Source organism: Heterocephalus glaber, unplaced genomic scaffold (genome assembly GCF_053883595.1).
Source record: "Heterocephalus glaber isolate CG9 unplaced genomic scaffold, H.glaber_assembly_v1.0 deba00001504, whole genome shotgun sequence".
NCBI classification, from domain to species: domain Eukaryota; kingdom Metazoa; phylum Chordata; class Mammalia; order Rodentia; family Bathyergidae; genus Heterocephalus; species Heterocephalus glaber.
The window spans coordinates 44,481,399-44,496,826 of record NW_028258324.1 but is presented as its reverse complement, the minus strand read 5'-3'; the positions used below and the strand labels follow the sequence as shown (position 1 = coordinate 44,496,826).

Below are 15,428 nucleotides of genomic sequence, written 5' to 3'. Positions count from 1 at the left end.
TCGTGTATGTGCATATTTGTTTATTGTTATTATATATATGCTGGACACTTATATGGAGTTTATTATACACCAGGGAGTGTACTAGAGTATTAAAAACAGATTAATTTAAATATTTCTACTGCCCTTTGAGGTATGTATTATTATTATTTTCAGGTAATAGAAGAAGGAAATGGGTGGCAGGAATGAAATAACTTGCTCAAGGTAATACAGCTAACAACTGACAGAGCAGAGATGTGGATCTAGGTAGTCCTCATCCAGCTAACATAGGAAAATGAAGAAATGTGTCAGTAATGGGTTCTTTTTACTTCCTATAAGTAACTTGATGTGTTTCACTCTCTTGCAGCTGGAGGGTAAGGTGATGATGAATAACTTATCCAGATAAACTTGAGCAAGTTCCTTAAATTTTGAGCCTCAGTTTGGGGATATGGAAAATGACAATGACAATATGTACCTCATAGCATTGTTAATTAAAGGATTAAACAAGGTTTATAAAATACTTAGAATGGTGCTTGCATGCAGAGGCCATGTGGTAAAGGGATGACACTATTGATACTACTTATTGTAGTTACATAGAACATCACATATTATAGATGCTAAGATATTGTATGTTTACTTTCTAGTATCAGTGGATGTACTTGTATTCAATAGCTGTATTAATTGCTACAAATTAGTCATATCTAGTCTCTTATTCATTTTAGTATTTGTAATATATAGCATAAGACAAATCATATAGGTTGAAGTAAAATAAAAGCTAGAAGTATATAAGATTTTTTGTTCAAAGATAAAAATAGAATGTAAATAATTTCCACTTGTCTTTTTATCTGCACAAAACAACTGAATAGCTATTATTTAGTTATTACCTCTTTGCTTTTAATGCAGACTAATATTAATATAAATAATCATTACTACCTCAAAAATAGAGAGTGCTTACTGTATTCTAAGTACTATGAAAATTATTTTATATATACTAACTTAATCATCATTCTTCTCCTGATTTCAATCCTATGCTATGGGTACCATTTTCTCTAGGCTGGGGAGGAACAACCTAACACTAAAAGTTGAAGCAATTTGCTCTCATCACCAACATAGCAAATGGCAGAATGAGGATATGAAGTAAGGTCTTCTGACTGTAAATCTCCCATCACCAACCACTGTAATTTGCACACTGGCTTTCAAAAATAAAATGTACATTTTATATTTCACTGATTATAAAATAAAAAGTCACAACACTGTTTTTTTATTTTCTTGCAGTACTAGGGAGCAAAACCAAGGTGTTTGTCACACATTCTAGGCAAGCACTCTACCACTGAACCACAACCTAACATGCTTTTGTAGAGCCCTAAACTATACCTATTTTAATAAAACATACAATATAATTACACATTTACAACTTTATAGCTGAACAAGTTCAAAACGTATATAAAAGCCAGAAACATGAAATTTGAAATGTGTGAAGCACATATTAGAAAAATCAAATATATATGTATAAGATCAGAGAATTCATAAGCAATTAGAAAATTAGTTAAACCCTTTGTAGAAACCCAATAAAAAGTACTCATTTTAAAGAAGAGAGTCATGTTGTTTATGTCACCAGTTTTCTTTTAAAAGCGTGAAACTAAGCACAGCAGCCCCCAATACCAAGGAGGTGAACATTCCGGGCCACCCTACCACCAGCCCTAGTGCCAAGGAGGATCATTCCAGGCCTCTGTACCACTGCCTCACCACCACCCGTGCGCCTAGGAGCACAGCCACCCCCAGCACTGAGCATTCTGGGATCCCATACCACCACCTCCAATGCAGAGGAGGAACCTTCCAGGCAACCATACTACCGCCCCCAGTACCAAGGAGCACAGCTGACCCCAGCACCGAGGAGGTTAGCCGTGCAGGAGCCAGCAACACAGATTCCCCCCACCCCCATTTGAAATGAGAAGAAACATAAACAAGTCTCAAAACCAGACTTCCAGATCACCTAAAGAAACCCCAAAGGGAAACAAGATGGAAAAATCTGATACTCAATGATAACCTGGACTCCCTAAACTGGCAAAAAAAAAGAGCATCTGGAAAAAATGAAATAAGAAATAATTTCTCAGACAACAGCAGAGATTGTGCCATATTGATCATGCAAGACACGATAAATAAATCTAGAGAGGACACAGAGAAAAAATAGAGGAGCTGAAGAACATAATGGAATCCCAACAAAGGAAACAAATGGAATCCATAAAACAGATGTAAACAGATTTCCAGGAGATTAAAAACTCCACTGAAAGTTTCCACAGTAGAATGAGCCAATGTGAGGACAGAATTTCAGATATAAAAGACAAGATTGCAATTAGGGATGAGGAAAAGAAAAATTTCTTTAAAATAGTAAGGGACCACAAGAAATCTACCCAGGGGCTGCTAGACAATGCATAGAAGAATGACATAAGACTGATCAGAGTCAATGAAGAAACAGGGCAGAGTGCAGATGACATAAAGAAACAGAAGTGATGGCAGAAAACTTCCCAAGCAGGGGAAAAGAACTTGACATACAAATAAGTGAGGCATATAAGACTCCAACTAGCCTTGATCAAAAAAAATTGTATAATACTTAAGATAAAAGTTAAGTTAAGATTCCCTAATAGAAGAACAAAATTCTACAAGCAGTTAGAGAAAAGAAACAAATTACATACAAAGGAAAGCCCATCAGAATCACAGCAGACTTCTCAACACAGTCCTCAAGGCAAGAAGAACTGGGAGTGACATATTTCAAGCCTTAAAGGAAAGTAGCCTCCAAACCAGATTGATGTACCCTGCAAAACTATCTATCAAAACTGATGAAGAAATAAGATACTTTCATGACAAAGAGCACCTTAGGAACTTCAGGAATACCAAACCACCACTCAAAAAAAATTTAGACAATATCCTAGGAAAAGACAGTGAAGATCACAACCCCAGGAAGCAAAGCAGAATAAATCCATTGGGCATTACAAGAAAATAAATGCAAAGAGGGAGAATCGAACAAAAAATAAAGTCATGGCAATGATAAGTCAACAGGTATCATTTATAACCATCAATGTTCATGGTCTCAACTCACCAATCAAAACAAATGGATTGGCAGAATGGGTCAAGAAGCAACATCCAACAATATGCTGCATACAAGAAACGCACTTAATTCAAAAAGACACTCATAGACAGAAAGTTAAAGGGTGGAAAACAATACTCCATGTGACAGGAACGCGAAAAAAAGCAGGAGATGCTATCCCCTTTACAGATCAAGTAGATTTCAAACCAACACTGATTAAGAGAGACAAAGAAGGACACTGCATCCTTGAAAAGGGAAAAATCCAACAGAGAGAGATGACAATCATGAATATATATGCACCAAACACTAGTGCACCCAACTACATAAAACAAATACTAATGGACATGAAAAATCAAATAAGCACTAATACAATAGTAGTGGTGACCTCAGTATCCACTGTCACAAATAGATAGATCAACTAGACCAAAAATAAGCAACAAAATAGCACAACTCAATCAAACTCTTGAATAAATGAACTTAACAGATGTTTACAGAGTGTTCCACCCCATAAAATCAGAATACACATTCTTTTCAGCTGCACATGGGTCGTTCTCCAAAAGACCACATACTCACTCATAGAACATGTTTAAGTAAGTGCAAAGGAATTGAAGTTATCCCCTGTATATTATCAGACCATAGTGCGATGACCTTGGAGATCAACAGCAAAAGAAACTGCAAGAATTTCATAAACACATAGAAACTGAACAACACACTTCTGAATAACCAGTGGGTAAGAGAGGAAATTAAAGAAGAAATCAAACAGTTCCTACAATTAAATGACAATGCCAATACAACATATCAGAATCTATGGGACACAATGAAAACAATTTTATGAGGGAAATTCATAGCAGTGAATAACCATATTAGGAAAACAGAGCAAGCCCAATTAAACAACCTGATGCTGAACCTCAAGCTTCCAGAAAAAGAAGAGCAGGACAAACCCAAAGCTCATAGAAGGGAGGAAATTATAAAGATCAAGGGCAGAAATCAATGCAATGGAGACTAAGAGAACGATACAAAAAATCAATGAAGCAAAGAGTTGGTTCTACAAAAGAATAAACAAAATTGACAAACCCTTAGCCAAACTTCTCAGAAAAAAGGCAAAAAAATGCCCAAATCCATTCAATTAGGAATGAAAATGATGAAATTACAATGGACCCAGGAGAAATCCAGAGGATCATCAATACCTACTTTGAGAACCTATAAGTCAATAAAACACAGAAGAAATGGACAGATTCCTAGATATGTATGAATTACCAAAGTTGAATGAAGAAGATATGAAAATTCTAAACAACCCAATATCAACCAATGATATTTAAAATGTAATTAAATATTTACCAACTAAGAAAAGCCCAGGTCCTGATGGCTTCACTGCTGAATTCTACAAGACATTTAGAGAATAACTACTGCCATTACTGTTTAAACTCTTCAATGAAATTGAAAGGGAAGCAATACTCCCAAATTCATTCCTGGAAGCAAGCATCATTTTGATTCCCAAAGCAGAGAAAGACTCAATGAAAAAGAGAACTATAGGCCAATCTCACTAATGAATATTGATGCAAACACCCTTAATATGATACTGGCAAATAGAATGCAGAAGATCATCAAGAATATCATACACCCTGACCAAGTGGGATTCATCCCAGGGATGCAGCGATGGTTCAACATATGAAAATCAATAAATGTAATATACTATATCAATAGAGTGAAGGACAAAAACCATATGATTATCTCAATAGATGCAGAAAAAGCATTTGACAAAATCCAACATGCATTTATGATAAAAACTCTACAAAAACTTGGAACTACCTCAAAAACTATCTCAATCTGATAAAAGCCATCTATGAAAAATCAACAGCTAATATCATACTAAATGGTCAAAAACTGAAATCCTTCACACTAAAACCAGGAAAAAAAAACAAGGATGCCCACTATCACCACTCCTGTTCAACGCAGTTTTGGAAACATTAGCCACAGCAATTAGACAAGAGAAAAAAATAAAAGGAATAAAGATAGGAAATGAAGAAGTCAAATTGTCATTATTTGCAGATGACATGATACTCTATATAGAAGACCCCAAGAACTCCACCAAAAGTCTTCTAGACTTAATAACCAAATTCAAATTCATTAAAGTACCTGGATATAAGATCAACACACAAAAATCAATAGCTTTCCTCTACATGAACAACTGACTCACTGAGAGAGAAATGGGGCAAACAATTCCTTTTACAATAGCATCCAAAAAATTGAAATACCTAGGAATCAACTTAACAAAAGAAATGAAAGACCTCTTCTCTGAAAACTATAGCACTCTGAAAAGAGAGATTGAAGATGATATCAGAAAGTGGAAAGACATCCCTTGCTCCTGGGTATGATGAATCAACATAGTGAAAATGGCTATACTTCCAAAACTGCTCTATACATTCAATGGAGTCTGAATTGAAATTCCAGCAGCATACTTCACGGACCTGGAGAAAGCAATCCAAATATTCATCTGAAACAAGAAGAGACCTAGAATAGCAAAAGCAATTCTAGGCAACAGAGACATGGTAGGGGTATCACAATCCCCAACTTGCAACTCTACTACAATGCTAATGTAATAAAAACAGCATGGTACTGGCAAAGAAACAGACCTGAGGACCAGTGGAACAGATCAGAAGACCCAGAAACATCTGCAGACACACTCAGCCACCTCATCTTTGACAAAGGAGCCAAAACCCTCACTGGAGGAAAAATAGCCTCTTTAACAAATGGTGTTGGAAAAATTTGGCAACTTGCCAAAGATTAAAACTAGACCTATATCTGTCACCATGCACTAAACTAAAATCAAAATGGATTAAAGATCTAAATATTAAAACAGAAATGCTGAACCAGCTGGAACAGAGGTTAGGTAGAACTCTTGAAGGCATTGGTGTAGGAAAAGATTTTATGAACAAAACCTCAGTTGCCCGTGAACTAACATAAACAATCAACAAGTGGGATCTCTTCTTATTAAAAAGCTTCTGCACAGCAAGAGAAACCACCAACAGTGGGAAAAGACAACCCACAATATGGGAAAAAATCTTCACCTGCTGTTCCTCAGATAAAGGTCTACTATCTAGAATCTGTAAAGAACTTAAAAAAATCAGACTTCCCAAATTTAAAGACCCAACCGAAAAATGGGCATCTGAAATGAACAGACATTTCTCACACAAAGAAGTAGAAATAGCAAATAAATACATGAAAAAATGTTCAACATCACTGGTCACTTGAGAGATGCAAATGAAAACAATGCTGAGATTCTACCTCACCCTAGCAAGAATGGCTGCTATCACGAAATCAACCAATAACAAATGCTGGCGGGGCTGTGGGGAAAGTGGAACACTGCTCCACTGGTGGGCATGTAGACTGGTGCAACCACTGTGGAAATCAGTATGGAGATACCTCAAAGAACTAGGACTGGAAGCCCCATTTGACCCAGCTATTCCCCTGCTGGGGATCTTCCCCAAAGAATTAAAAGAATCATACCACAGTGATATATGTGCAGCCATGTTCATAGCAGCACAGTTTGTAATAGCTAAAACTTGGAAGCAGCCCAATTGCCCATCAACTGGAGACTGGATAAAGAAAATGTGTTTTTTTTACAAAATTAAGTACTACTCAGCCATAAAAAATGAGAAACCAGAGACATTTATAGCTAACTGGATACACATTGAGGCCATACTCTTAAGTGAAATAAATAGGATACACATGTGTAAATACTGAATAGGTTCTCTAGTTTGAGAAACTGAAAGTGTAAATAAGGACTAAAAGGCATAACAGATAATGTGAAATAGGAAGAAAAGGGGCAAAGGGAAAGGGGAAGTGGGAGGAGTAGGGGAAAGGAAAGAAGGGAATGAGAAATAATATGAGAATAGTATGAGAAAATGAAAAAATGGAGACAAAGTCTTTGTAAGTAGGGAGAGATGGAGAGGTTGAAGGGAGGGCAGGGGAATGGGGAAAAAATAAGAACCAAGAGAGATTATGTAAAGGTGCAAATTTCCAATGATGAATGTCATTATATTGTATACCTAAAATGTAGCAATAAAATTAATTTTTTTAAATGATACTAAACTTTTTATTAATAGTCATTTCAAAGCAATAGGATGACATCTGAATACAAAATATATTAAAGTATAGGATATTTAATGTTGATTTTCAAAAACTCCTCTTATACCTAAGCCTTGCCAGTGAAGACCAAAAGGTATACAATGAAGAAGCTAAAATTTGAAAGTCAGGATTTAAAAAAAAAATTCTAGTTAGATTAAAGTATATCTAAATTATATCTAAAACTACCTATAAGATTAACAAAAAAGTAAGTAATAAGTCTCAGTATGAAGATTCAGTATATAAATGATAATGCTAATAATAGATAATAATTATATGATGATTATTCTGGGTTAGGTATTATTATACCTAAAGTGCTCTTTATGTATTTTACATACATAGTTTACACATTAGGCCAAGTATTTTTGTTATAATAGGTACATCAACTAGAAAAAGATCCAGCAATCTTATTCAACCTTAGACATGTACAGCTGTGTATAAACTCTGTGGTATTTCACTGGATTTGATGATGTACAATGGTGATACGATAATATTTTGATCATCTGAATAGATTCATATATTTTGGATAAAAATATAATTTTAATTCAGTATCTAATTCCTATAAGATTTATTATTCAGGGGAAAAATCAGAAAATTACATAAGTAATTGTCCTTTTTATACCCCACTTGTCAAATACCCTATACTTTTTAAGGAGAACATTTAAGAAATATTTGTATAAGTTCTAGTATAGTAGAAAGTAAAAATCAGTTCTGTGAAGCAGGACAAGAATGTGATCAAATTGTAGGAATTCAGGGTTGCATTTTCAGAATACTGTCTTTACATGAATAAATCTCTAAAATCATTAAAGACTGATACTTGAATAAACCCAAGAATACAGCTATTAGAAACATTTTTACCGATGCTAAAAGTGGGTCACATAAATCATTACCTTCATTGAATGTTTAGTGCCGTAAAATGGAGATGGAGGGTAGTTTCCCATTGATAGATCATGTTAAGTATTTGAAAACTCTTACTCTGTTCAAAAGGGAAACTAAGCTTATCTTATCTAGCTATTTAACTTCCCTATATGTACATTAGCCATCCAGAGGGAGTTTGTAAAACTCTTGGAAGAATGGATATATGGTAATTAGCTGCCTAGTTTAGTACAAGCATTAATATGAGCAAGTGAACTAAACTATTTCATAATTGAAGAGTATCTGTTAGAAAATGAAAATTTAATTTTCTTCTGCTGCAACCCTCAATTTCTCAGTGGATGGAACCCAGGGGCCATATTTTCTAATGAACATGGTTGAGTTAGAATATGTGATATTTATTAAGCATTCATTTAGAATTCTGTTAAAATATTTCTCAACAACTTTAAATCTTCACAGAAAGCATTTGGAGACACTGTTGTTAACTTATACATGTTAATGAAGCAATCATGAACACTAGTGAATGTCTGATATTATCAAAAGGAATTCCTTAGAAAATACCACAAAAATAATTAATGAAGAAAGTTCAACAGATGAACATTAATGTGGACTAATTGATTAACAAGTTTAGATCTGATTTAGAATACAATTTAAGCTGATATTATTGTTTGAAAGTAAATTGTACTTTGGAGTCAAGATACATTGTTTATGTATTTTATAAGATCAATTATCACATATTTTTGTAAGACATCAAGAAACTGTTTTATTTACTTACAAAATTCATGCATAATCTCAAATATTTCAAAAGCCATTGTAAAGCCCCTTTTAAAAGTATAGATTCAATTATTATATATTTTTAAAGTAGCATTATTTGTTAGATATTCATTGACTATCCTTGATAGCAGATTTATAGTGGAATTTTTCTATATAAATGTATTGTCATAGAAAGTGAGTCATGCTGAATATCTTAGCCAAACACACAAAAAAAATGAAACACTTCGGTTGGATTACCTTAATTTTTATAAACAAGCTAAGAAATGTATGACTATATCTTATGTATGGTAATGGCTAGCCAAAAATATGTTCTAGCCAAAAATATCTATAATTCCAAATAGATCTCTTTCAGTAACATAAGCAAAGTATCAGCTAAGCTTTTGTAAAAATAGGTATTTATATAAGAAGTAACTTTAAAAAAAATTTTCTGAGTGGCTGTTAATATTACATGATGATGGGGCCTATTTTGGGAAGTTGGTACATACATTTAATATATCTTAATCAACTTCAATCCCAATAGGTCCCTCTCGCTTTCCTCCCCCTCAGACTGTACTCTTCCTGAGGATTCCCTAAATCAGAATAAATAAAAATGATTTAAAGATCAAAATAAAAGATAGATACAGTAATAGGAAACAGGGAGATAGATCTTTTCCAATTGGAAAGGGGACCAGGAGATGGAAAGAAGGGGGATCAAGGGGAAGGGAAGGGGAAGTAAAAGGAAACGAGATGTGTTATGTACATGTACCAACTCCCCATGAGGAATGTGATCATTAAGCACTGCAAAATGTAATAGTAAACATTTTAAAAATTAAAAACATAAATGTTTTAAATAATTCAGCATTAATATTTAATCACTTATTTAGCCTTATTTATCACTTTTCAATTTTCACAGTAACTAATTTTATTTGAACCATTTTCTTGATTTGGAATGAGTGTTAGAACTGTCCTGACACATATACATGTATATTTATCTGTTATTTATTGGTGTGTTTTGTGGTCTAGCCTAAGTTTACACATTATGTTTATAAACATGTTATATGTGTTAACTAATCTAGCTTTCTACTAGGTTTTAAGGTATTCAAGGATGGAATAAGTATCATCAGCTGAGTTTCATTTTACAGATGTTTGCTGTATCTCTATTCTGCTGAAGAAAACTGGTTCTACCTTAGAACTCACAGAAGGAAAGCAGGACTCATAGATGACAATGTTATTGTGGGATGGTATCAAGTAATAATAAGGAGATGCAAAAATGAGTCATGAGTGAGGGGCACCTGCTTCAACAGATAGCTCAGGGGAGGCTTCCTAGAATAACCAGAGTCAGAGTGAACTCTGAAGGGTAAACAATAATATCTGGCAAGGAAATGTGAAAAGGGCATTTTAGGAACATAAATGGAGACTTCAAGACATAAAAGGGGCATGAGGTATGTGGCATAACTACAATCACACATGAAGATAGCATGCTACAAAATGTTGATGTGCTGTTTGGCAGAGGTGGAGTTGAAGAAGTAAATGGCAGTCAGGATATTAAAGATTGTGCATGGATTTTATTCTTCCAGCCACAGTGAGGGCTTTTAGCAGAGTTGCTTCTTCTTGATTATTTTTGGTTGCATCTCAGCACCTAGGACAGTGACTTACTTGCAGTTCTGCCAACAATGCCAGAGATTACTTACCCTCCAGCTACAGTCAACTTCAGTAACAAAATAAAAAGACTGTCAATGAAAATAATATTCAGAGCAAATCGATTGAAAAATCTAAAATAAAGCTAAGACTATTGAATCATATCTGAATCTTGATCTTGGTACATAGTACTGAATGAATCAATAAGTAAACTTGTGTGCCTGAGAAAGAAACATTTGAGGAGGAAAGAACACTAAGGAGGAGAAAAAGGAGGAGGAAGAGGAGAGAGAAGAAGAGAAGGAGGAGGAAGACAGAGTGTTTTATTGTCACACCTTCACTGAAAGCCCTCCCTTCCTGCTGTGGGAGGAGTTGCACCAGAGGCTCTCACCTGGGCAGGTATACTTCTACTTTTTGCTTCTTCACGGAGTTGCCCCATTCTTCAATCAGCTGTGCTTTGACCAATGGCTCTAGAGCAGCCAGCGGAACTTCCTGTCTGGACAATACCAGCATCATGCTTATCTCATCACCCTCATATGGTATTTCTAGGACTTGGTAGATACCACCAGCTTCATTGGAGCCATCACTAAATTCCCCTGAAAAGGAAAGAAGAGCTGTAGAAGTTCCATGTCAAAAGTTTCTTTAAAAAGGTTAATTTTGTTAGGATTTTTTCAGAAATAGTGTATAGAAAATAAGAATTTGGGGCATCTAGGGAACTGTCCCTGAAGTTAAATGAATTTTAATGTTCCAGAGTCCTGCAAAATTTATTTTATTTTAGAATCCTCAGAATATTTTCACATTTGTCATAATATGTTCTCTAGATTTATTTTTACTTTTAAGTGAGATAATTCAAAATATTTAAAGCATATTACTAGGAACAATAAAAACTCTGGTTACAAAAATAAAGCATGGCTCCAAGTTGGCTGTAAGTCATATTTAACAAAATTCATTTGATTTCTAAAAAGGGAATTGGCTATGTAATACCTGGTACTCTAATATTACCACAACTATAAGTTTTAAGGCCACAGTCACACAGCTAAAATGAAATCAAGTCATCATACAATAGTCTAGTGCAGTGGTGGCAAACCTATGGCATGCCTGCCACAGCAGGCTGTTTGTATTATTGAAAGCTCGAATGGGTTTGCCATCACTGGTCCAGTGTATTTATGACTATTAAGGCCTCAAATTAGGTAATTAGGTCATTTGTTTGCTATTCTATGAACTTAGCCAAATTATCTAGGCTTCTATATATTTTCAACAGTCTTTAAAACAGACATTTCTGCCACTGCTTTAAAATTTCCCTGTTTTCAAAAATTAGTGTAATGCTTTTTAATGAACATTTTTCTGTAACAGAGTTCTACACTAAACATTTTGGTTTTCATACAAATGTTTATTTTCCTTTCATATTTTGACTATTAACTACATTTTCTGTGATTATAGTCTTTTAATATTACAATATACTTTAAATAGAATAGACTATTAGTTCTAACATACACTCAGCTTAAAATTACGTTTCTGCTTATGACAACAAATTATTATAATTTGATTTATTATATAAAAAGGAATAACACACTTAACTGAAGAGCCCAAAGAAATATCATTGAAAACAATATTAGGGGTGTTAAATTTTATCACAAAGTATAGTCAATCAGTAAATGAAACCGAATGAACAATTATTTCTGGCCATACATTTTTTAAAATTTTAAATTAAAAAACTGTTAAATGCTTGTGTGAGAAGAGCGATTCCAATTCAAAAAGTGGTAAGAGACTAAATCAAGTGTTTGGTGGACTATACAGTTCAGTGAAAAACATTCCAAAGACAGTGATTTGTGGAGTAAATCAGAACGTTCTTGCATCATGTCAGGTGTTTTCAGATGAAAAAGCCACTTAGTAGGTATGATCAGCTATAGGAATTAAGGAAACATATTGGAAAACTGTCAACATCTAATTACTAGTAGCCTTTGAAAATGCAGCTAAGAAAATTGAATTCTAGCCCAAATTGGGTTGACAAAGAGTTTGAGTAATGAATATTTCATTTTATTTCTCTAAAATTTATTGATGTACTACAAGAAGAAAGAAAGAAAATCCCAAATTTCTCACCATAATAAAATTCTCCTTGTTGATACATCATTGGAATTTGGACCTCACTTTCATCATCTTTAGTAAAGGAAAAAGTTCTAGTATTTTCAGGTCTAAACTGTGACTTCCAGTTGCCCTTGAAATACACAGCATTGATGAGGGCCAGATGAGTGACAGCATCAAAATCCCTTGGGGAAATCAAATCTTTCAGCAGATCTATTTAGGGAAAAATAAACAGATAGGAATTCATATTAAATTGAAAAATGAAGGGCAGGGAATGTTATCAAACCACTATGTGACACAGTATTTCATAAATATTGTATAATACATTTATAATAAAAATAAAAATATCTTACTTTCAAAGAAAAAAATTACACACATGCACCTACACACACACACACACACACACACAATTATGTAATTAGCAACTAAGGACATTCAAAACAACAATACCACCTAAAGTATTATCAGTAGCATCCTGACATACAAACAACACAGCCACATGCAATAAAATCTTAGGCTTGCCACTTTGTAGTTGCAATGATGCATGTAAAATTCTTAACATTGACTGAGCACTCAAATGTTTCTAAGTTGATTCTTGAACAGATGTTCAAGATTAAATGTCACCCAATTCAAACTTTTCTCCATGAATATTTGACATCTTTCTACAAACATAACAATAGCTATTGACTAGGTGAAAACAGATGAGTGAAAGCCAATTTAAATCATGATGCCTTATTTTCTATCATTTGAAATGTTCCTTTTCAAACATATTTTGAGAGATACTTGGTCTTTGTTGTTTGTTGAAAGTGTCTAAGAGTTTGAAAACTAACTGTATGATAATTCAATATATTTCAGGTAGATTGTTATTCCTGATTTATTCTTTGAATGCTAAAAAAACCCTTCAAAATAAGTTTCTTTATCCTACAATTTAATCTTATAGTTGAAAAACATAGGACCAAAATATGCTCTTTAGTCTATTTTATTAATCATAGTACTTCTTTGGTCCCCGGTACCAAAAAAAAAAGATAGATGCCTCAGCATTTTATGAATTATAGGATGAAAGTTATCTGATTAGGGTTTTTTTTTGTCCTAACATAAAAAGATTGACATTTCTTTGGGACTTTTGACATTAAGAATTAATTTAATCTAGAGCTATAGTAATCTACCTTTAATTTATCTCATTTTTTAGATTCTGATTTCAATTATTCCTCAGATAAAATTGGAAAATAAAATGGTAAAATATGGAACATCTGAGCCAATCAATGGGATGGCATACACCTGTCATCCCAGAACACCGGGAGGCTGAGGCAGGAGAACTACCTCAAGTTTGAGGCCAGCCTGGGCTACACAGTAAGTTCAAGGCCAGCATGAACTACATAGTGAGACTATTTCACCCCCCCAAAAAAGAATTAAAAACTTAAAACATAAAATGTAGAACTTCTGAAGATCTTAAATAAATTAAAAAATATGAATTAGAAGTAAAATTTAATATAAATGCTTTTTTGTGGGGATTGCAGTCAGGGGATTGAACCCTCAGGAATGGACCAAGGCCCCTTGCACTGAGCAACATCACAAGCTGTTTTTTTTGTTTTTCTTTTTCTTTTTGATATAGGGTCTTGCTAAATTGTTAAACTGCCTGAGCAAGGCTCAAAATTGTGATACTTCTGCTTCAGCTTCCCAGAGTACCAGGATTACCGACATGTAATGTGAGTACATGCCCACGTAATGCATCTTGTTCTAATTCCTTTCCATTTATTTGAGCTTAAAATGGACTGCTTTTTTAAAAATAAATCTTTCAATTTTTTTATTGCCAATCAAGTTTTGCTGTTCCAAAGCTAACAATATCTTTTAATTCTGATTTTTATCTCTCTAATTCTATCTTAACATTATTATTAAAAGAATCATCAAGTGTCATTCCATCTAGTAATAAATTTATTAGTCAGCTCAAGCAGAATTCCACGCAGTAGTCAACATTACTTTGCAAAGAAAATCTGTCAATTAACATAGAGTTCAGGTGATCAATGCCAAAATTCTATACGTGTTAAAAAAAATTAACTTCTTTCTCAAAAGTTCATAAATAAGCAATGTTTCAAAAATAGTCTGTAATCTATAGTAAATAATTATTAAGACACTCAACTCAATGCTGTCTAATATTCAAAATGTAAAAGACTGAGGGGACAAATACTTCCAAAAATAAAAGATGGTTAAGCTAAGCTATAAGAGAAAAAAATGAACATACTATTTGTGTTATTCTCCACCCATTTATTGATGTAGCTGGCCACAGCTACATTCTGACTGAAGTCCACATGATTTACTTCTGCATTAAAGTATTTTTTCATCATTTGCAAAAACTCATCATTGACATGAAATCCATTTTGTATAAAGAGGGAATTGGCAATTTTCATCACATATTGTCTCTCTTCAGCAGTTACCATACTAGAAAAATCCTTCAAGAAAGAAAATTCTTCACCTGCAAGATGACAAAGAACAAGTTTATTAGCAGAACAACCATGGTAAAATATTAGGAAGAGTAGATGAGCACTAAATCTCAGTAAGGGACATTAGGAGAACATGGCCCCAAGTAAAACGAGCAGGCTTATTCCCCACTTTGGGATGGTAAAAAGGTTCCTGTGGTTGTATTGTTTCTAGATGTTTAAATAAACCTGTGTAGCTTAGTATTTTCAACTGATACTATTTTTCATTTCATTATTACTTTGCTAGAATCTTCAAAGCAGAAATTTTGTCAGTGGTTTTCTTTCAAGGCACTTGGGTTACTTTCTTTAAATTAGTCTTATTTTATAGTTATCAGGGAAAATTCCATTTAATTATCCACATAAAGTTCAAGTCAGCTAGGCATGGTGGCACATGCCTATAATCCCAGCACTTTGAAAGCTGAGGC

At 33.9% G+C, this 15,428-nt stretch overlaps 1 protein-coding gene across 8 annotated transcripts in view; it reads right to left on the bottom strand.

Moving 5' to 3' along the window:
- The window catches only part of Serpini1 (serpin family I member 1), an 82,203-nt gene that overhangs the window by 12,608 nt on the left and 54,167 nt on the right, over positions 1-15,428 (bottom strand). For all 8 annotated transcript variants that reach the window (XM_087186481.1, XM_087186484.1, XM_004834555.4 and 5 more), the window contains 3 exons: positions 14,769-14,999; positions 12,548-12,742; positions 10,839-11,043 (listed from right to left, as the gene is read on the bottom strand). In XM_087186481.1, coding sequence (XP_087042607.1) covers positions 10,839-11,043; positions 12,548-12,742; positions 14,769-14,999 — 631 coding nt within the window. The remainder of the gene's footprint in view (positions 1-10,838; positions 11,044-12,547; positions 12,743-14,768; positions 15,000-15,428) is intronic.